The sequence below is a fragment of the Grampus griseus genome (assembly GCF_964374135.1).
Source record: "Grampus griseus genome assembly, chromosome: 2".
Lineage (NCBI taxonomy): Eukaryota > Metazoa > Chordata > Mammalia > Artiodactyla > Delphinidae > Grampus > Grampus griseus.
This window is the reverse complement of record NC_139018.1, coordinates 61,463,209-61,487,503: the sequence shown is the minus strand read 5'-3', so window position 1 is coordinate 61,487,503 and position 24,295 is coordinate 61,463,209. Positions and strand designations below refer to the sequence as shown.

Sequence of the window (24,295 nt, the reverse complement as noted above, 5' to 3'; positions counted from 1 at the left end):
TGTGGAAATGGAAATATTTGTGGCAAAATCACCCTGTACGTGTTTGTCTGATAACAATAGGAGTAAGGTTAGTAAGTGCATATTTAAAGCTGTGAGAGCTCTTATTTCCACAAAAATATTCATTTGATTGATTTAATATGTAACGATGGTGTTTCATATCTCATGTTTTTGTTTTGTTTTAAATGCAGACGTAACCCATGGTTATCTTGAACAAGAGACCATGGGGAGAAACAAAAGTACACAGCCAGATGAGCAACTGCCTGTGAATTCTAAGGGAAGCATGCATCAGAAATCCAATGAATTAGTTAATGAAGCTACATGTGAGGGCATAGAATCGCCAGAGCAGAGATCAAGGAATTTTCAAGTCATCAGTCCTCGTCTAGGTGATGAGACAGCTTACTGCACTACAGAAAAGTCCAAGTGAGTGCTAGCAGCCTTAGATTTAGAAAGTAAGAATTGGGAGAACTCTTCCTTCCTTCCTCCCTCTCTCTGTCCCTCCCTTTCTTCTTTTTTATGTGGCCTAAATTTGACATATCATTAACTTATTAGAATTTGAGGAATCTAATACTAGAGTTTTCTACTATTTTCATTACATTAATATAATGTGTCTAAATCACTGAGTGAAAAAGCACAAGGTGAGTTTGAATGAAGGTCATGAGGTTTTATATTGTTTTGTTGAATATTATTTTAAGTGACCTTTCATTAAGGATCTGGAAATAGCTACTAAGTTGATATTAGATGGGATATTATTCATCAGAGCTATAACCTGGCAGCTCCAAGACAAAATAAGCCCAAAGATATGATTTGATTTTGGTCAGCACTGTTCTTCATTTAAATGAATTTGAATGCTTTTAGAAGGGTTATCTACTCTCCCATTTACCTTCCTTATTATTTTACATTCTGTAGTTTCTACCCATTCACTTTATGTAGCTACCTATTTCATGAAGGGATTTGAATTTTGACACCTGTGACTTTTACCTATGGGAGAAAAGCACTTTGGTAATTAGTCATGTACTATGAAAATACTGCTAAATTTAAAGATTCTCAATGACTAATATAATTTATAACTATATTGAAATATAAATATTATGTTTTCAGTCCAGACAAAAATCATATTTTATGGAATACTTTTTAACAGAGTTTTACATAGGAATAGCTATTTCTATTTACTTAAAAATTATGAAATAACTATATTAGTGAATATTAATATATAATGAAGTGGATATATTAATATGTTCCACTTTCTTGGCAATCAGTTATATTCTTATCAAAGTGTAGTTTGGAGTACATTTTTGGGGAGTAGGGGTGAATGAAGAGGTGATAAACTTTATAACCACGTGGGAAAAGTAAATAATAGAGATTAGGCTAAAGTCATCTCTTTTCCCTTCCCTTCCTTTATAGTACTTGCTAACAAGTTAACATTGTTCTCAAATAGCATACACATTGTAAAAAAATTTTTTTTGCTTAAAGGTTACAGGAATAGGTTTTCATTTTTAATGTTGCGAATTTAATAATGAAAATATGATATTCCGTCAATTATAATGAAAAAATATTTATTGTTCCTATTTTCAGAAAAGTAAGAAATGTATCTAGAGTCCTGACAAGAAGTACAAATTGAATTAATATTCACAAGCCCTTAAAAACTGCGTTCTTTAAGTATACTGAACCATGAATCTCTAGACATTACTAAATACTTTTCACAGATTCAGCTCTCCCTGTGAAATTGATATATTAGCACCTCTGTGATGTATTGTATATTAGCACCTCTGTGAAATTGCAATGTTTAGTCTTTTTCATCCATAGTATTTTCTTAACAGTGCATAACAAGGAAAAATTTAAATTAAGTAACTTTACATACTTACTGTTAAAATTAAATGTTTCCCCCATTTGAAGTGTAAAATGTATAGATCCTATATAGTTGAAATTATATGTATATTGTTTTAATAGTTTTCTTTATTACAGCATTATGGAACATAGAAATAATGATTTGCATTACAAATGTATGATTCCTTGTCAAGTTACTTCAGACTTAAATAAAGAGGAGACAATAGGATTGCTTCTCAAAGAATTGGACATTCTCAAAGCAAGCAATAAAAAGGTACAATATAGGAAGTCTGATGATTGTACAGTATACTTTTAGCTATTGACCTTCTAAGTTTGCTTTGTCACTCATCATAATTCAGTTTTATTGTGTACTTTAATCCTTTAACAGTAGCTTTATGCTGTTGCCATACCATGCCATTCACGGTATGATTGAGTTGAGACATGAGCTGTGAAAAGCAATTTCTTTGGTTTCCTGCCTTGGTGGCTTGCAATATCACTTCCTTTTTCATAGATCTGTGGTACCTAAAAAATTCAAATTTTACTTCATTGGTTTCATGTTACTTTCTTAACTTTTTTTTCTTTTTTTTTAGTAGGATCTGTGCCCTGTATTTCATCTCAATAATATATGTAAACTTTAAAGTAGCAAGGCTTGGAAATATTGTCATTTACCTTGTGTTATCTTATACTGCTACATTTTGTCCAATCCAATTTGTCATGTCATGTTTTATCTTTTCTGACTCTTTTTCTAGTTACATTCCTTTGAGCTTTAAATAATGTTCGTTTTCTATGCCTGCCTTCTTTTTTTTTAACCTCTACATACTTTTCTGATTCTAATATTCTAGTTGTTTGACCTAATCAAACTGAAGCATGATGTTAAGAATGTTGATCATGTCTGACGGAAAACAGCATAAATGACATAAACGGAGGGAGAAATTAAAAAGAAAACATTTGGAGGGATCCTGTATGAAAGTCTGAGATATTTTCTGTATTTTCATTTACCAGCTGTTTATTACATGCCAATTATGAGCCAGGTGCCAATGCCAATTTAAATGGAATATGATGGCATAGCATTCTCAAAGGGAGATTTGTATCAAATATTAAGATTATTATCTTAATTAATTTTGTTTCAAAATATTAGAATTACTAAGAGAAGCTATAATTTGTGCTACCCATTATTTTATTATGATAGTCCCTTCCAAGTCTTTTGCTTTAAGACAAAAGAATGGATCAGATTGCTTTTTGCTGCAGTAGTTATTTTTAATAATAATGTTCTTCCTTCTTTAATTTCATTTGCCTATACACACACATAAAATTAAGTATATATTAAAATGTTTTTATAATTTCTATGTCATTTCAGGTAATTATTATTTTATAAAATATCTTAAAACCTTAAATTTTTTTTCCCCTGGAGTTATGTATTCAGTAAGTTAATACAGTTATTCTATAAGGGTCTAGAGAAAAGCAAAAATTATCTTTGGGATTAATTATATTTGTGCAAGAAATTTATTAGTAAGAATCTATGTTTATTTCAATGTGTTTTAGCTTCAAGAAAAACTGACTAAAGAAGATGAAGAACAGAGAAAACTAAAGCTTAAACTGGAACTCCAAGAAAAAGCAACAGAAGCTCAAATTGCTGAAAAAACAGCAGGTATAGTAGATCAGTATTAACATACGGCATTCAAAATCATATACAAGGTTATTATCTGATGTGGCTTGGTGAATAGTAGCAAACTCGCTTATTTGTCAAAGGAGGGAAAGCTCTGTCTTCTTTCTTTCTTTTTTTTTTTGCCTGCTTAGAAAATAGGTGGCTTTAACATCCTGGTACTGGTATTAGTGAGAGCTTTACCTGTATTCATACTGATTTGGGCATTAAATTCATTGTTAACACCATGTCAATCCAATCACAAAAAGGTTGTTTGTTTTGTTGGAAGGGCCTGAACAAACAAGGGGAAATAATGATTACCAGTGCCTCTACCTTTCAACCAGCAGTTCACATACCACTTATTGTTTTAGCTTGTTGAGAGGAAATACTTCTCCTTTGTATGAAGATAGTCATATATTCATTGCCAGTGAAAACCTACATTTGATTCCAAAATCTGTTTTGTGCAGTTCATTAATTTTCATCTGATGACGTGGATGATGATGAAGATAATGTTTGCCCTGAAAAGATCTTTCCCTGAAGATAATGTTTTCTGGTAAAAGGTTGCCAGAGTTTAAGATTATAAATGAATGCCTGAAATGTTTTGGAGTCTGTCTTCATTCACAGGTCATGGCAAGGAGAAAATTTGTAAAATGTATCTGTGATGTGTTACAGATATGATCAGGTGATTCTCAGTTGTCTCTGATGGACTCTGTCTCTCCCTCTCTACAGTTTATATATTATCCCTGTGACTCTCTTCCTCACACTGTTTTAGTGTGTTAAGAAAAGAGATATTTCATAGAATAGTAGAAATTAGCATTCAGAGGCATTTTATAGATCCCTTATTTTAACATTTTTATATCAATTGGAATGCTTTTAAAAAGTAATTGCATTTTGTGATTAGTTTGAAGTTATAATCATACTCTATAAATCACTTAACCTGGGACTTTGCTGGTGGCACAATGGTTAAAAATCCATCTGCCAACGCAGAGGACACTGGTTCAAGCCCTGGTCCAGGACGATCCCACATGCCTGGGAGCAACTAAGCCTGTGTGCCACAACTACTGAGCCTGTGCTCTAGAGCCCACGAGCCACAACTACTGAGCCCGCGAGCCACAACTACTGAAGCCTGTGTGCCACAACCACTGAAGTCTGTGCTCCTCAACAAGAGAAGCCACTGCAATGAGAAGCCCACACACACCAATGAAAAGTAGCCCCCACTCGCCTCAACCAGAGAAAGCCCACTTGCTGCAAGGAAGACCCAACGCGGCCATACATACATACATAAAAAATTAAAAAAAATAATAAACCACTTAACGTGGTTGCATATGAAAGAATTCTGGTGTTTTAGGTCAGAGAAATGATTAACAGATACTGTCTGTCTTCAAAATATTACTGTACAAAGTAGAACATCACCATGAAAATATAACTATATAAATAAGATGATCATAAATAAATAACTCCAGCCAAATACCAGATGGTTGTTTTTCTATTATGTTAAACTACTATGAATTTTTTGTTTCTTTTTTAGTGGGGAAATATGAGAGTAATATATTTTAAGGAAAATTAACAGTATGTTAAAAATGAATAATTCAAATATAAATTTAGAACAATTTAGAAGTTTCTTGGCTTTTTATAATCAAATATGTATACTAATCGCTGAAATGGTATTACAAGAAGTACATTTGTTTTAAGGTGTTTGCATTATAATTTAACTTTGTATGTGTCTTAACAGATGTATTTTAATAAGATTTAGGCCATTGTGATTTATTGTAAATCATGAATTCATATATCTGCGTAGCTCATTTATCTCTTGGAGGGGAAAGAACATTAAGCATTAATATTTACTCTTTAAGCTTTTGTGTAATATAGCTAATCATATACTTTACCTATTAACTTATTGGTATATATTTAAGGGTTTCCCTATTACTAAACAGTATGAATCACACATGGATAAAATGGAAAGAATTTGATTGCTTTATGATTCTTGTTAACATCGAATTCTTCTCATTAATGACAAAATACTATTTCAATAAATGTTGAATGTTTGAAAGATGTTTAGGATATTTTTATAGCTTCCTAAATTGATGAAAATAGTAGTGCTATATAGTTTCTCTGGAGCTAAGCAATCCTAAAGAAACATGTCCAACCATTTAGTTACAAAAATGGCTCAAGGACTTCCCTGGTGATGCAGTGGTTAAGAATCCACCTGCCAATTCAGGGGACACGGGTTTGAGCCCTAGTCTGGGAAGATTCCACATGCCGCGGAGCAACGAGGCCCATGTGCCACAACTACTGAGCCTGCACTCTAGAGCCCGTGAGCCACAACTACTGAGCCCATGTGCCACAGCTACTGAAGCCCGCATGCCTAGAGCCTGTGCTTCACAACAAGAGAAGCCACCACAATGAGAAGCCCGCGCACCGCGACGAAGAGTAACCCCCACTCGCCGCAGCTAGAGAAAGCCTGTGTGCAGCAACGAAGACTCAATGCAGCCAAAAATAAATAAATTTAAAAAAAAGAAAAAAATGACTCAAAATTTAAATCCCCTAAGTTTTTTAAAGTATAAATTTTCAAAATGTATCTTTACTTTTTAATGTTTTAGTTCTATCTTATTAAAAAACTTGAAGATATTTTACTTTTAACCTTAGAATTATTATTATAATACGTCAAAAGAAAAAAGCTGGATTGTTTAAGAAATCCATTGGTTTGAAACTACAGGAAATTTATAAACTGACTCTTGGTAACGCTTGAACTTTTTCATATTTTCTCATTATACATGAATTTTTTTAAAGTTTATCTTAGAAAAGCTAATCTTGAAAAAGCTTATCTCCTACCTGATCAGTAGTAAGTGCAATCAAAAAGCTAAACACAATAACAAAAAAAAGTATGTTACTACCCTCATAGAAAGAGGAACATTATGGTACTACGAGTACATGTGATAAATGTTTTATTTAGTCATATGAAAGAACAAAGAATCCACACAAGCATGGATATTTGTTTCTATCACTGCTCATTTTTATATTCAAAATAAGCATGTATTTGCTAAGGTATATTACAAATGTGCATACACATACAAGTATTATAGTATACTTAAGCAGAATATAAAATGTTTTAAAAGTCAAAATATTCCACATTAAAAGAAATACATGCTAAAACATCTGAACATTGGAAATTGCAAATAGGATACAAAAATGTATGTCTATAGGTTTTTCAAATAAACTGTTAATTAAAATATGAGGTATTCTAAGGAAATAGCCATTTTCTTTGAGTATATTAAATGTAAAGATTTATATATATATATAAGAATATTCATATCAGTATAAGTTATGATAGCAATAGAATTAGAATCAATCGAATAATAAGGCAATGGTTAAATAAATTCAGGTATCTTTATGGTATGAGACATTGTTCAGTAATTTAAAAACGTTTTTAAAGAATATTTAATGATATGAAAAAACTTTATGAATTAAAGTTAAGTGAAAGAAGTAGGGGGAAGCTGTATTTATAATTTTTGTTAAAAAACTATATACACATGTATATAATATAAAATGAGAGTCAAACTTTAATAGTGTTAATGGGTGTATAAATGCTTCAATTAACAGGATTTTTTCTGCCTTTTCAGGTTTTCTGCAGTGATTTAGTATTAGAAAAAGTAATGTTACTTTTAAAAGATGTGATTTTGTTTTAAGTTACTTGCTCACTAATCTTAAAATAATTCCTGTGATAGGTTCGACACATAAAGATTACATAAACCAACATCTTATGAAATCCATGTGATGGCTTTGATCAGATCTTGCCATTTTACCTGTGACACTTTTCTTGTCCTTCAGATTTCTCCCTTTTTTACTTTTATGTCTTTATTATGTAACTTATGTATATGTTAGTCCAACTTGTCTCCCCAGCTGATTGTATAATTTATAAGAATAAGAATCTTGTATAATCAAAACCGCATAAAACAAAATGTTCCCAGTACTTTGTGAGACAGGTTGAAACAATGGGAAGACTATAAGCCTTGGAATCAGATGGACTAAGGTTCAAGTCAGTCTTGACACTTAATACCGACCATGTGCCTTTGGGCAAGTTACTTAGCCTCTCCAGGTTTACTTCCTCCCATGTAAGATGTAAATATTAACTAATTTACCAGATTATTTTAAGGATTAGAGACAAGGTATAGAGGCACCTAGGATATAACTGGTACTCAGTGAATTATAGCTAATATTAATATTTGATTATTTTTATCTTTATGAAATTCTTAAATCTTTCAGATTTATGCTAATATATTTCAGAAGTCATGAAAAAATTTTTGTTCTGTTTAACTTTTAATTTAAGTTCATAGTTCACTGTTAATTTTAAAAGGGAAATAAACAGAAAAGTGAAACAAAAAAGTTTGAAACAAAGGATTGGATGATGAGAAAAATTACCATTGAGATATATATATTTATTAGCATTTATTACATTTTCCTTAAACATGAATCTGAAATAAAAGAAATGAGATGCACAGAATTTGGGTTTTAATCTAATATATACCTATGATAAACCTTCATGTAGACTATTACAACAGCATTTCCTTTGTTTCTCTGTTAGTTTTACGTAATGTGAATACTATCATTATAGTGTGATCTCATGAGAGTTGGAAACTCCATTGTGTCCTACATCATGATAAAATCTCAAATGGTTGACCTTTTTACCTTCCCCTACTTTTTTGACATCACCATCATCATCATCACCACCATCGATACTGTTTTTATTAGGTGCTTAATAGGGACTATGCTAACTTCTTTAAAAATTAAAGAAATATTTATTGAGGGGTTTTTATGTACTAGGCACTGTGCTAGGCACTGAATATGCATCAGCAAATAAAACAGATTTGGTATTTCAAACATGTCTTTTTGTTTGCAGTCACTTCTCATTCATAATACGCATTGTAGTAGATAGTGGTTAAATTCTTAGACTTTGGATTCAAACCTTTGTTCTAATCTTTCTACTGTTTATCATGTGTAAATGACAGCCTCACTAAGATTTGGTTAAAACCTACCTTATGGTTTGGTGACGTTTAAGTGAGATAATGTTTGTGAAGTACTTAACCCATTAGAAAGCACTCAGTAAATGGTAATTATGATGATAAGGTGATGATGTCACCATCGTGTTTTCTCAAGACTTCTTGATCTAATAGGGGGCATATCAAAGTGTAACTAACATAAATAACTATCTCATAGCTACTTATATATGGTTTTGTTTCACAAAGAATTGATATGTATTCCTTGTTAAAAATATATTTTATTTACTTCATCTTATCCACACAGGTTTTAGTTTTCCTTGACTTTCAGAATTAACCTTATTTAGAAAGTTTGAAAATATGAAAAAAAATTATACATCTCTACAAAAAAGAAAATAAAGGAATTTGATAAGTAGATCTTATGTTTTAACTCATTAAATTATATATGTGGATAATATGATTTGTAAATTATTGACATGTATGACTTTCAGATACTAGGGCATGTTTTAGAGAAGCACAACTGAAACATTGTCTCTGTTCTTTAGGTAAATGTCTTTTCTCATCTAAATAAAATGATTAAACCATAAATACTTCAAAAATTCTTTTATTTAAATTAAGTTTGACAGTGAGAGATAGTATTGTATGACCTGATCTGAATCCATTTAATTTAATCACTCTTAGGTGAGTGACGTGGTTATAACTTTTAAAAATAATTTGTTTAATTAAGCCTTTCTTTTTTCTGAAACAGTCTCAGTGGGCATTGTCTAGTGTTTAATGTCTCTTAATTTTTATTAATCTATTGCATTTACAGTATACAGATGTGTAAATTTTTACACAAGAGTATTTATTTAAATAGTTTGTTATCTTGTGATATTTATATTTCTTTAAAAGCTTTATATTTCTATTTCTTAAATGCTCACTTTAGAGTCTCTGCTCTATATGTTAGTTATTTTTCTTTCTTGCATGTCATCCATTAAAGATTAGCTGTGGAAGCTTGGAGCATGGAGAGATTATGAATGACAGAACAACTCCTGTAGAATAATAATCAGATTTTGGTATTTAATGCTGTTTGACTTTTGCAGACACATTTCTTATTAACCTTTGGTACAAAGAGAAATCCACGTTCCTGATATCTCATGGAGAAGATGAATTTGAGATCCTCTTCCAATTAAACTGAAATAAGGCCAATATTGGGTTTTAGTCAAAAGAACTCCTTAGTTCTTTAAGTCTTATATTTATATAAATCAATCAATCTATCTATCTATCTATTTATCTTAGTTACATTTTACATATAATTCAGTGGTTACATAATTTGCTTAGTTAGCATACTGTACTGATTCTGCAAGCGTTTAATCTGCTTTTTCTCTTTAAACATAGATTCTTCCCTGGGCACCCATATTTAGACTGACTTGTAAATAAAAAAAATATTGTTAGGCCCTTCTTATTACAGAGAATGTTCTTTTATTTTTGGTAGAGACGAGATGAGTTTAATGTTATTGTCCAAAGCATCAGAACATAGAATCCCTGAAACGTATAACTTAAGTTTTTCTATTCAGGTTAACATGTAAATGTTAAAAGCATAGGTATGTAATCTACTCTTATAGCAAATATATTAAGACATCCCAACTAATTAACATGGAAAAATAAAAATTATTATGTAATAGAAAATGTTTACATTGTTCTCTTATAAAAAAAAAAATCTGTTACCATATATCATATCTCAAATGATGCTGACCATATAATGATTAAGAAGAACAAGAGTCAGTTCTATACATCAGAAAAACAGAAAATAACGTAATACTTGCTTTTAAGAAATAATGCACAATGGAATACCATTTTTCTGTATATAAATGGGCATTAATAAAATATGTTAGTCTTTAACACTTAAATGGCATAACAGTATTAATATAATGGAGCATTACATGTATCTATCTATCTATATATTTTTTTAATTTCGAAGGAAAAAGGATTTCAAGAATATAGCTAGTCATTTCAGATAAAAACAAAAAGTCCCATCTCTGTGAAATACAGCAGTTACAAATATTGATAGGTAGAATGCTGATTATATTATTATCTTTGGCTGTAGAATCCTATGAGTATGAAAATTATAATGAGTGCCAGGTCAAATAATGCTTACAGGTAGAGTATGGCCAGTTTTGTAACATGAGATCACATTATAATGATAGTATTCACATTATGTAAAAACTAACAGGGAAGCAAAGGAAATGCTGTTGTAACGGTCTACATGGTTTATCATAGGTATATATTAGATTAAAACCCAAATTCTGTGCATCCCATTTCTTTTATTTCAGATTCACGTTTAAGTAAAATGTAATAAATGCTAATAAATGTATATATATCTCTCTCAATGGTAATTTTTCTCATCATCCAATCCTTCGTTTCAAACATTTTTGTTTCACTTTTCTGTTTATTTCCCTTTTAAAATCTATTAACAGTGAACTATGAATTTAAATTAAAAGCTAAACAGAACAAAAATCTTTTCAAGGGCTTCCCTGGTGGCACAGTGGTTGAGAGTCCGCCTGCTGATGCAGGGGACACGGGTTCGTGCCCCAGTCCGGGAAGATCCCACATGCTGCAGAGCGGTTGGGCCCGTGAGCCATGGCCGCTGAGCCTGCACGTCCGGAGCCTGTGCTTCTCAATGGGAGAGACCACAACAGTGAGAAGCCCACGTACTGCAAAAAAAAAAAAAAAAATCTTTTCATGACTTCTGACATCAAAGATTTAAGAATTTCATAAAGATAAAAAATAATCAAATATTAATATTAGCTACAATTCACTGAGTACCAGTTATATCCTAGGTGCTTCTGTACATTGTCTCTAATCCTTAAAATAATCTGGTATATTAGTTAATATTTACATCTTACATGGGAGGAAGTACACCTGGAGAGACTTATAAATAACCTGCCCAAAGGCACATGGTCAGTACTAAGTGTCAAGACTGTGACTTGAACCTTAGTGCATCTGATTCCAAGGCTTATAGTCTTCCCATTGCTTCGGTCTGTCTCACAGAGCAAAAGAGAGAAACCATTATAAATAACAATAACCAATTCTAAAGAGGAAATGATCTTGGAAAAAGTTTAGGTAGCAGTTATATTTCACTGAATTTTCATATTGGTATCTGTTAAAATTTAAAGTAGAAACTCTGTGCAGAAAAAAAGTTAAATACCCCTTCATAGTATATTTCAAAAGTGCATAACATTATTGATACTGATTTTAACACTTCAGGGATAAGCTTATCTCTTTTATACTAAAATTTATAGCTCTAAATGAATTTGGTAAAGTAGCAGGATACAAAATTAATGCACAGAAAACTCTGGCATTCCTATACACTAATGATGAAAAATCTGAAAGAGAAATTAAGGAAACACTCCCATTTACCACTGAAACAAAAAGAATAAAATACCTAGGAATAAACCTACCTAAGGAGACAAAAGACCTGTATGCAGAAAACTAAGACACTGATGAAAGGAATTAAATGATACAAACTGGTGGAGAGATATACCATGTTCTTGGATGGGAAGAATCAACATTGTGAAAATGACTCTACTACCCAAAGCAATCTACAGATTCAATGCAGTCCCTATCAAACTACCAATGGCATTTTTCACAGAACTAGAACAAAAAAATTTCACAATTTGTATGGAAACACAAAAGACCCCGAATAACCAAAGCAATCTTGAGAAAGAAAAATGAAGCTGGAGGAATCAGGCTTCCAGAATTCAGACTATACTACAAAGCTACAGTAATCAAGACCGCATGGTACTGGCACAAAAACAGAAATATAGATCAATAGAACAGTATAGAAAGCCAAGAGATAAACCCACACACATATGGTCACCTTATCTTTGATAAAGGAGGCAAGAATATACAGTGGAGAAAACACAGCCTCTTCAATAAGTGGTGCTCGGAAAACCGGACAGTTACTTGTAAAAGAATGAAATTAGAACACTCCCTAATACCATACACAAAACTAAACCCAAAATGGATTAAAGACCTAAATGTAAGGCCAGACACTATCAAACTCTTAGAGGAAAACATAGGCAGAACACTCTATGACATAAATAAAAGCAAGATCCTTTTTGACCCACCTCCTAGAGTAATGGAAATAAAAACAAAAATAAACAAATGGGACCTAATGAAACTTAAAAGCTTTTGCACAGCAAAGGAAAACATAAACAAGACGAAAAGAAAGACAACCCTCAGAATGGGAAAAAAATATTTGCAAATGAAGCAACTGACAAAGGATTAATCTCCAAAATTTACAAGCAGCTCATGCAACTCAATATCAAAAAAACAAACAACCCAATCCAAAAATGGGCAGAAGATCTAAATAGACATTTCTCCAAAGAAGATATACAGATTGCCACCAAACACATGAAAGGATGCTCAACATCACTAATCATTAGAGAAATGCAAATCAAAACTACAATGAGGTATCACCTCACACCGGTCAGAATGACCATCATAAAAAATCTATAAGCAATAAATGCTGGAGAGGGTGTGGAGAAAAGGCAACCCATGGGAATGTAATGGGAATGTAAATTGATACAGCCACTATGGAGAACAGTATGGAGGTTCCTTAAAAAGCTAAAAATAGAGCTACCATACGACCCAGCAATCCCACTACTGGGCATATACCCTGAGAAAACCAGGATTCAAAGAGTCATGTACTACAGTGTTCATTGCAGCACTATTTACAGTAGCCAGGACATGGAAGCAACCTAAGTGTCCATCGACAGATGAATGAATAAAGAAGATGTGGCACATATATACGGTAGAATATTACTCAGCCATAAAAGGAAAGGAAATTGAGTTATTTGTAGTGAGGTGGATGGACCTAGAGTCTGTCATACGGAGTGAAGTCAGTCAGAAAGAGAAAAACAAATACCGTATGCGAATACATATATATGGAATCTAAAAAAAAAAAAAATGGTTCTGAAGAACCTAGGGGCAGAACAGGAATAAAGACGCAGATGTAGAGAATGGACCTGAGGACACAGGGAGGGGGAAGGATAAGCTGGGATGAAGTGAGAGAGTAGCATTGGCATATATACACTACCAAATGTAAAATAGATAGCTAGTGGGAAGTAGCCACATAGCACAGGGAGATCAGCTCGGTGCTTTGTGACCACCTAGAGGGGTGGGATAGGGAGGGTGGAAGGGAGACACAAGAGGGTGGGGGTATGGGGATATATGAGTACATAGGGCTGATTCACTGTTTTACAGCGGAAAGTAACACAACATTGTAAAGCAGTTATACTCCAATAATTGTAAAAAATATTATAGCTCTAATATCAGATATATTAGAGGTATGAATGTAAAAAGCACATTTTTAGAAAGTGTTCTTATATAGTCTTTGAGTTATCTGTACTCAATACATGTATATAATGATTGCGAGTTTTGCTAAAAAGAGTTACTGGTTTATATTTTTGCTACTTAAAGTCACAATTTTCTATAATTTTCTAATCAAGCTTTAGCGGTTTCTATACTGTTGGTAAGTATAAATTTATAGCAGCTTTACAGAGGAAAATTTTAAAACATGTAAAGAGCTTAAAAAACTTTTTTAATGTAATAATCATACTTCTAGGAATTTTCCTTAGTAATTAACTGTGTATATACAGAAAGATTTGTGTACAAAGATGTTCATTACAGTGTTGTTTATATAGTGAATAATTGGAAACAGTGTTTATCTGATTTTAGGAGCATCTTAGTTCAATCAAATATGTCATGTCCAAATGATTGAATTCTATTCTATTCTATTTTATAATTTTGAATACTGAAGAATATGAGAACATATCCTGTTTATTTTAATTATGCACAGAATGTTACAAAACTATGCAACACATTTCTGTCGCCACATTTTTATGAGCTTGTATTTTTAATCAGAAAAGGTTATTTACAGAATAATCATGTAAAATGGTGAACATTCAAATCCAGTTTTAGAAATACAATATTCTGGCTTGTAAAAGAAGTTCTGAAGAAATAAGTTGAATCCAGCAATGTAATGCCAAGAGTAGAACCATCACACTACTTGGAATAGGTTGGTTAATTCTCTACTGGTGTGTGGCATTTACCATCTGTGTTTAAATTTATAATAAACAATTTATGCCAAGAAAGAGAAATTGTAAATTTTAAGGAAATTAAGACATAGCATAATGTTTGTGATTCTGGAATATATATGAGGTGGTTTTGTAAAACACTAAATGTTATGTTTACAAGGAATTCATTTCACATCATGTAAAGCAATAATAGTAAATGCTCAGACAATCTGAAATTCTTATATATATAATAAAGTCTTTTACCAAACTATTATCTATATTATATTTGTTGGTTAGAATTTTGGAAGCTGAATTGTAATCAGTGATTATTTTACATGTTTCAAATTCAAATCCTAATGATTTCTTCTTCCCTCTCCTTAATTCAGCCTTTTCTGTTTACATAACTACCTTGAAGATGTTAAATGGATTCTTTTACCTGGGAAATGTCTGTCCTCCAAATTATGTTATTTAGAGAATCATGGTTCAGTGTTTAAACTAGAATGTTTTCCAATATACTGTCTCACTGCTACTGTATTTTAAAAGTAGTTTGAGAAGTGTAGAATATGGGCTTGTCAATAGACTTGGGTTCTACTAAGGAAATATGTACTCTGTCTTGATTCAATAAACTCATACTTAGTATGGTTCAGCTTCTTCATATTTACTTTTGCCTATGTTAGAAAACAATTAGCTTACTAAACAAATTTGAGTATTTGTGGGTGGGGAGTGGGGGTGATCCTCTCTGAATCTTTCTCATTTGACTAAGAATTATAGGATATTTGATAACCGTGTTTAAAAATGGAGATATCCAAATATTATTGTAAACACCCAATGATTTGTTCTACCTACAATACAAGTATTTTACTGGGTTGGCTTACATAGTAGCTAATAATATTTGTTAATGTAATTTAACTGCTGTGAACCTTTACTGAACAAATATTGAAATTTATTCAAGTCAAAGAAAGAGAATCTCTAATGACTTTTGTTAAAGCTGCTATTTAATAGTTAAGGAGAAAAGTTTGTATGACATACGAGATGCAATTAACAGTAGATTTTACATTTAATAAAAAGAAAGAAGCATATGTATTTGCTTTATTCATTCCATCATAATTTGCATTAGAGCTGTGGGTGTTTAATGAGCAAATTCCAACTAAAATGCTATATTGATTTTCTAGTGAACTTTGTAATAGTCATCTACCTTGGAAAAGCTCAGTGTTTACAATTAAGCTTTCTTTACTGAAAATATTTGAGAGTTGCACATTGATTCTTTAGAAGTACTGAATTCTAGAAAAGGAATCGGGTTTTTCGTAATCAACAAATTTCACATATAACCTAATAGGTGTTAAAAATTATCATTTTGTAATACCTTACTTTTGGAAAACTTTTCTTAGCATTTATAAAATATATAATCAGATTTTTGTGTGTGTGTGTTTTATGGCATTTTAAAATTTAACCTTAGAATGCTCCTTTAAATACACACGTTGTTTATATATTTAGAGTTGATACAGCATTATAGAGGAAAAATTGTTTTCTCTTCATCACACGGGACCAAATATACCCTTGATGTAAAGCATTTGTCTTTAGGCATAGAGTTAACAAGACTTATTAAAGCCCTTGATATTAACAGCCTTACCTTTTCAATCAAGTGTTATTGTATATAAAGTAGAACACAGCTTACATTAAATGTCACTTTATAAAGATCTCATCACACTATACAGAAGTGATAGGAAGCCTGTCGGCATTTAAAGTTTAGTAAATAGTGTTTTAACCTTTCAATATGCCAGAATATTACAGGGCAATATAACATACATGTTAATCTGTACCTAGGTGACTGTTTAGCATCATTTTGTGCATCCTATCTGACCCACAAATTAGAAGTATTTTATAATGTAAAAATATCTTAGAATATCATATTTTGTACAGACCTGTGTCATTATACTGTAGTGTTCTGAATGTGTTCTGAATAATATCTCCTTCAGTTCCCATTTGTAGTTTTTGCATGCCAATGAAAAAGGTAAAAATGAAAAAAGCAAGAAATGTTGAAATGGCTATAGATATAAATGGTCCAAATTAATCAAAATCACATTTTTAATGTGTGTGGAAATGAAGCCAAATTGTGAGTCTGTGGATTGAGGGTGATGATGGTATTGGTGGCATGGAACTAACGTTTGTTGAGAATCTACTTTATTTGACTAAGAGCTTTTATATATCATCTCATTTAATTTCCCCTTATAACCATAACTGATGGTAGTCTGTGCATTTTATACACCTGAATGGTGACTAACATAATTTAAGAAAAGTATAAAAAAAAACAAGTTGCCTAACTTTACTGTGACAACACCTTGGATCTGAATTAAAGCCCATATTCTTCATAATACATCATGTTGTTTTCTCTAAGCTGTTATGAATATCCTTCCTAGGAGATTGTATGCAACTAGAAGGGGAAAATAAAACTCATTACTCTGTACTACATTATGGGCAGAAATTTCTTTCAAAACAGCATGATAAATTGATACATAGAAGCAGAATAATGTGACACAGACAACCACATAGGAGTAATGATACTGCCTTAAAAAATATATGAAAATTGTACTGGAAACTACTGGATCTTCCAAAAGCTGCGTTCATAGCAAGAATTCCTTAACTTTATCTAAACTGTTGATTAAAAGCATTTGGTTTTATACGTGAGAAATCCAGTTGTTCTAGCACAATTTGTTATATAGTTTGTTTAACCATTCATCTGTTACTAAAAATGTGGGGTGTTTCTGGGTTTTGGCTATTATAAATAAAGATGCTATGAATATTTGTATTGAAGTCTTTGTATTTAGACATATGCTTGAATTTCTATGCTTTAATTTCTCTTGGAGAAATACTTACGAGTGGAATAGCTGAATCTTGTGGGTGTATGTTTACTTTTTTAAGAAACTGACATAATGTGATTATACTATCTTACATTCCACCAGTAGTGTATGAAAGTTCCAGGTTGTTTTACATCCTTGCCAACATCTTTAATGAGCCTTTCATATAAGTCATTGTAATAGGTGTGTATAGTTAACCCTTGAACAAAACCGATTTAAACTCTCCAAGTCCACTTATATGCACATTTTTTTCAATAAATACATACTACTGTACTACATGATCAACGGTTCTGCATCTGTGGATACAGAGAACCAACTGTATAGTTATACACGGATTTTTGACTGCAGGAGGTGTGGGGGGGTGTCCACCTTTAACCCCGGTGTTGTTCAAGGGTCAGCTGTGTGTGGTGGCTATCTCATAGTTTTAATTTGCATTTCTGTAATGACTAAAGCTGTTGAGAACCTTTTTTGTGTGCTTATTGCCATCAATATATCTACTTTGAAAAAAGTGTTCAAGTTTTTTGCCCAATTTTTAATTGGGTTTTTTGTTTCCTTGTTATTGAGCTTTGAGAGTTTTTAAAATTATGTTCTAGATACAAGTCTTTTTGTCAGATATATGCTTTGCAATTATTTTCTTCCAGTCTGTGGCCTGTCTTTTCATTTTCTTAGCATCTTTTGAAGAGTGGAAATTTGTAATTGAATTAAATTGAAGTCCTACTTACCAATTTTTAAAAATTGGTTTATGCTTTGCTATTGTTATAGTTAAGAAGCTTTGCCTACCTAAAGTCAAAGAGGTTTTCCTCCAGAACTTTTATAATTTTAGGTTTTGCATTTGGGACTGTGATTTATTTTGTGGAATGCAAGGTTGGTTTACCATTTAAAAATCTATCAATATTACCAAAATAACACACCAAGAAAAGAAAAACAATCTGATCATCTTAAGGCCACACTCTGCTTTTATGTTTCAGCTCGTATATTGTAAGTAAGTGTCCTTTTTGCAGCTTATTTAGTGCTACATTTATTGCATTTTTGTACCTTCTATTGGTGATTTCACTGTTTAAGACAGCTGCGTGCTGAAATGCAATCTAATGTTCCCGAAGCATGGAAGGCTGTGTGTGTGTTATGGATAAACTTTGTTCAGGCATGAGTTATTGTCCTGTTGGCCATGAGTTCAGTGCTAATAAATCAACAATATATATTAACTAAGGTGTTTTTAAAAAGAAACATACATGAAACAAGGTTATGTATTAGTTGACAAAATGTTGATCAGTTTTAGCTGATTAAATTTTCTTTATGGGTCCTAATTTTGCTGCTTGATTGCATGCCTCATAATGGATACCAGACATGATGAACTTTACCATTTTGGGAGCTGGTATTTTTGTATTTTTATAAAATATTTTTGAGCTTTGTTCTGAGATATAGTTATGTTTCTTGGAAACAGGTCACTACTTCTGGGTCATGCTTTAAAGATAGGTAGGTTATTACCAGAGCAGTGTTTAGTCTAGGGTTAATTAATTCCCACTACTGAAGCAAGACCCTTCTGTGTATTCTGTGTAGTAGTTCATGAATCATGAGTTTTTCCAATCTGGCTAGTGGGAACACGTACTATTTTTGGTTTTGTGGAGCTCAGGGCACTGATGCCTCTAAAACTTTCAGATGGCTCTTTCCCCTGCATGGGTAGTTTACTCACATGTGTGTGCTCAGTCCTCAGCTGATTTCTTGAGGAATACCCTCTGCATGTCTCCAAAGCTTTCTCTCTTTGCAGCTGTTTTTTCCTCTGATTGTCTTGTGAATTCTAGCTGCTTTGGTTTCCTTAGACTCCTCTCTTCAAATTGTGGAGTCTGCTGGCCTCCTCCTGGATTCTTCCTTTCCTGTGCCGTGTCCAGAAAACTTTCAGTGTATTAAGCTGGGCCAGTCATAGGGCTCAACTCTTTTGTTTTCCTCTCTCAGGTCACTCTCTTTATTTCCTTATCAACTTGAAAACTCATCCCATGCATGTTTTGTCCATTAAAAAAAATTGTTTTAAGTGGGAATACAAATTTGGATCCTGTTACCCTGTCTTGACCAGGAGGACAAGGCTGTGTTGCTTAAAATTTAATCCTAACATATACTCTCAAAGATTTTATCATATATGCTTTTTTCCTGTTATTCACTTAATGCTTTTCTTTAAAAATCTCATCTTTTTAACTATATATATATATATTTTAATGGAATTTTTTTTAGTTTTAACATCTGTACCCAAAAAGTGCACAAATAACTGTACAGTTTTATGAATCTCAGAAAATGAACACACTTGTATAACCAGCACCCAGATGTAGAAAAAAACCAAATATTACCAATAGAATATCACCAGATATCACGAAAAGTTCCTCATCCTCCCTTCTAGTACTACCTCCAAAAGTTAGTAACCATTATCCTAAGTTTAATAGCCAGGCCATTCTTTTTTGTTCTTGAACTTTAAATAAATGAAAAAATGGAAAATTACCCTTTTTTGGCATCTACCTCAACAATATGGGTAATTTAATAAAATTTGCATTTTAATTGGACATTAAGTTAAATGCCACTCAGAAATTATAGGTCTGATGTGCTAGTTATGGTTTTCTAATATACATTAAAGTGACATAACTATTAAACAATGTGTTTCACATCCTATATTTTGTGAAATACTGTCCTAAAGGGAATATGGTGGTAGATGATGCTGGAAGGTAGGCTAGAACTAGACTCCAGTTTTCCTTGAATGTTGGGCTAAGACTGTTTTGTTTTGTTTTTTTTTGCCTTGGAATCTATGTGGCAGCAGTAAGAAGAGTAGCCTGTTTACCCCAGAGTTTCATGGAGATTACCTTTTGATAGGTTGAGGGATGCCCTAGTGAAGTCACCTGTCCTATTTTTCTCTCCTCTGAAATTTGGTACATACTTAACTTTTTGTTATGAATTGAATCTATTTTATTTCTCTTGTGCTGCCCTTGTCTTAATTCAGGGTTTCATTGTTTCTTATGTGAACTTTTATAATAATCTAATATTGGGTTAAGGGGCATGTACAATCCAACCTGCAACTTTTGGAAGTTGATACAGGTGATCCCTGCATCTTCCACACACTGAATGCTAATCTCTGGGAGTTTCCTTCTGAAACACAGATCTGTTCAAATTGTTCCTATTCTAGAAGTTGATATTTATTTCTAGGTAGCTTAAAGTTTCAGGGAAAGGGTTATTGTGGGTTATTGATGTGAACTCTTGCTTGAACCACTCCTATAGTCTCCCTTCTGGAATTTGCTTCCATGTTTGTCCCACCTATGAACTACTTCTCACCTGGAAGCCAGACTTCCTTTTTAAACGTAAATGTGATGTTGCCATTTCCTTGCTCAGAAACCACCATTGACTACCATCATATTTAGATGAGATCTTAATTCCTTGCTGTGATTTACAGTGTGATCTCCCAAAACTCTCACCCTCTCTGTGCTCCAGCCGTATTGCTGTTATATCGCTAATACTTCTAGGGCTTTTGTCCTGGTTTTTCTTCAGCTTAGTCTACTTTCAAATATGAATATGGTTACTCTTCCTTTATTTGAACGTGCTGAAATGTCACTTATTTAAAAAGGTCTTTTCTGACCACCCTTTCTAAAATAGTCTGCCCTATTCCCTATCTACCAAATCACTCTTTTCTCTGATACAGCTGTATTTTCCTTCAAAGCAATCTATCTACATACCTACCTACCTACCTACCTAATTTTTGGCCTGTTTTTCTCTCTACTGTCTGTTTCCCTGTAGTAGAATGTATACTCTAGGATGACAAGGACTTCTTAGCCTGCTATATTCATATTCCTTAAAACTGGATTGATGACTGCCACAGGAGCTTGATAAATATTTGATGAATTAATTAATTTATTCATCTTCCCTCAGGCTTAGCTTCTTAGAAGTAGTTTTGACTTTTGCTTTGCCATTGCATGTTCCATTTTATACTGTATTATGGAAAAGATACAGTTGCTTTTTTCTCAGGGTTTTTTTTCTTTTCCACTACTTATAATTTAAGTAATATAAAAGTAACTATCTTGATTAACAGTATATTAATCTATGACAAATCTTAGCAGAAACCCAGTGTTTTATGACCTAAAAGAACATTTCAAATATCTTTCCTAAGTTTATATTGTGGTTTGACAGTATAAATAAATTTGGTTCAGTGATCCAAGTATTTGAGCCCCTTTCTGTCTAAAATTGCAGTGATATTTTAAGCATTATATAAGATTTCAAGTAGAAATTAAGTTTGAGAAGTGACAATTTCAGGTAACATAAAAGCTCCCTATATAGTGCTGCAGAAATTTACATGATGTCATTTGTATTATAATCGATATAAATGGTGCCCCTGGAGACGTTCAGTGCTAAACCAACACAACTCTGCCCCCATTGACTCTCCTTTTTCCTCTCCTTCCATCATCTTACTGAGGTAACTACTGTCCTGAATTTGGTGTTTATCATTTCCATGTTTATTTTAATATTTTTTACTAATTGTGTCTATCCACGAATAATAGATTTGCTTTATTTTGCAACTTGCTATTTTTGTCAGATTTTCATTTTTGAGATTTGTCCATTTGTCCATAGTTAATTCATTTAAATGCTGCATAGTATTCCATTTTTAATGTACAATAATTTCTTTATTCCTGCTCCAGTTATTGGACAATTGGATTATTTGTAAGTTTTTGCTATTATATAATGCTGAAATAAACATTTTTATACATTGTTCCTAAGCATTTTTATACATGTTTCCTTGTGCACATGTGCAAGAATTTCTCTAGGCTTCATACCAAAGAGGAGATTTGCCAGGTTATGGACTAGGCACAACTTCAGCATTGCCAAATTGCTCATCAGAGGTTGTCGAAACATATACACCTATCTGCAGTATATTTGAATGTTTCCTTTATTTCACGTGCTCAATTTTTTTTACTATTTGACCTTGTAATTTTTGCTTTTATGGGTATGAAATAGTATCTCAATTTTGCAGTAGCTTAAAAAGATAATGTTTTCTCAAGTAAACAAATGAATTGATGCTAACTCAGCTGAATAAAATATTTTTTTTGCTTTTTATTTTTGCTAAAAGTATGCATTTTTCTTTTATTTTCACTAATTATGAATTATATATTTTGGTAGCTCTGGTTGAAGAGGTGTATTTTGCACAGAGAGAACGTGATGAAGCTATTATGTCTCGACTGCAGTTAGCCAATGAGGAGAGAGATGAAGCAATTGCACGATCCAAGCATATGGAAATGTCTCTAAAACTGTATGTACACATTTAAAACTACATATGATGTTAGGAGCATTTACAAAGTACATGAATTATGTGGTGGTTACATGTTTAAAAGTGTTACTGATGCTTATATGTTACAGTGGTAAATTCCATATCCCCACAGTCTTTTTCTAAAACTTTTGGCATGCTAGTAGTTTTCAGTCACTAAAAAAAAAAGAAAGAAAGAAAGAAAAAAGAAAAGAAAAAAAGAAATGCACAACACTCTTAGTACAGTTACTTTATTTCTTCATAGTTCTGTTGTTGATATCCTTACTCTACCTTCCTTTGTGACTCCTCTTTTCTTCCCTCTCCTTATTGTCACCTCCTTGATTTATTTCAGCTCTGGGTTCTTTTACTGCTCTCTGCTTACTGTGCTCATTCCTATTCTCCACTACTTTTTAAGTCTTTTAGCTGTGGGTTCTAAACTGAAACCTGACACCTGAAATAGGGTAGAGCCTGAGAATCTACATTTTTAGCAAGTGAACCAGGTGATTCTGGTATAGGTAAATAACATACTGCACTTAGAGAAACAATGCTCTGGAAAGAATTACTTCTCCAGTTTTAATGTGCACTCCAGTCACTTGGGGAATATTGTTAAAATGCAGATTCTTGTTAGATAACGTCTGGAGTGGAGCCTGAGATTCTGCCTTTTTTCAAGTTCCCAGGTCATGCAAATGATGCTAATCTAAGGTGTCCACGTTGGGTAGAAAGGCCCGAGAGCATCTAGAAATGTTACCTGCAAGATAGAATGTAGTAATCTAATATTTTTATGTTGATCCCTCAATATATTTATCAAATGTTTGCTGTGCCCAATATTGTGCTAGCCTCTGAGGGATCACAATAAAATACTAATTAAAACGTAGTGGGGGGCTTCCCTGGTGGCGCAGTGGTTGAGAATCTGCCGGCTAATGCAGGGGTCATAGGTTCGAGCCCTGGTCTGGGAAGATCCCACGTGCCACGGAGCAACTGGGCCCGTGAGCCACAACTACTGAGCCTGCACGTCTGGAGCCTGTGCTCCGCAACAAGAGAGGCCGCGATAGTGAGAGGCCCATGCACCGCGACGAAGAGTGGCCCCCGCTTGCCACAACTAGAGAAAGCCCTCGCACAGAAACGAAGACCCAACACAGCCAAAAATAAATAAATAAATTTATTTTTTAAAAAAACTTGGTGGGAAACTCCCTGGCGGTCCAGTGGACTCCGCGCTTCCTATGCAGGGGGCACGGGTTCGATCCCTGGTTGGAGAACTAAGATCCCACAAGCCGCAGGGCGTGGCCAAAAAACAAAAAAAAAAGACAAAAAATACCCATGGTGGTTCATTAGACAGAATCATTAAATAATTAATACTGTAGCATTCATGTTGTGACTAGGTAACGTGATTTGGTTTTTGTTTATATTAATGGTTTCATTTTTTTTTTGAAGGCTCATTCAAAAAGTAGATGGAGAGACTCATTGTAAAACATTAACTTGTTGACAACTAAAATTAAATTTAAAAATTTAGCTAAATTCCACACTGCCTACTCCCAAATAACTATCAATAGGGAAAAATATTCCAAACATTTCTCTTTGTTTATATAAACACTACTGTCTGGAAGGATAGATGGTTGGTGGTTGAATAGATGCATACATAGAATTAATTTGATAAAAAT

At 32.9% G+C, this 24,295-nt stretch overlaps 1 protein-coding gene across 3 annotated transcripts in view; it reads left to right on the top strand.

Moving 5' to 3' along the window:
- The window catches only part of MIPOL1 (mirror-image polydactyly 1), a 305,508-nt gene that overhangs the window by 86,451 nt on the left and 194,762 nt on the right, over positions 1 to 24,295 (top strand). For all 3 annotated transcript variants that reach the window (XM_082681379.1, XM_082681377.1, XM_082681378.1), the window contains 4 exons: positions 189 to 420; positions 1,963 to 2,098; positions 3,367 to 3,472; positions 22,514 to 22,643. In XM_082681379.1, the coding sequence (XP_082537505.1) occupies positions 221 to 420; positions 1,963 to 2,098; positions 3,367 to 3,472; positions 22,514 to 22,643 (572 nt within the window). In that variant the 5' untranslated portion in view covers positions 189 to 220. The remainder of the gene's footprint in view (positions 1 to 188; positions 421 to 1,962; positions 2,099 to 3,366; positions 3,473 to 22,513; positions 22,644 to 24,295) is intronic.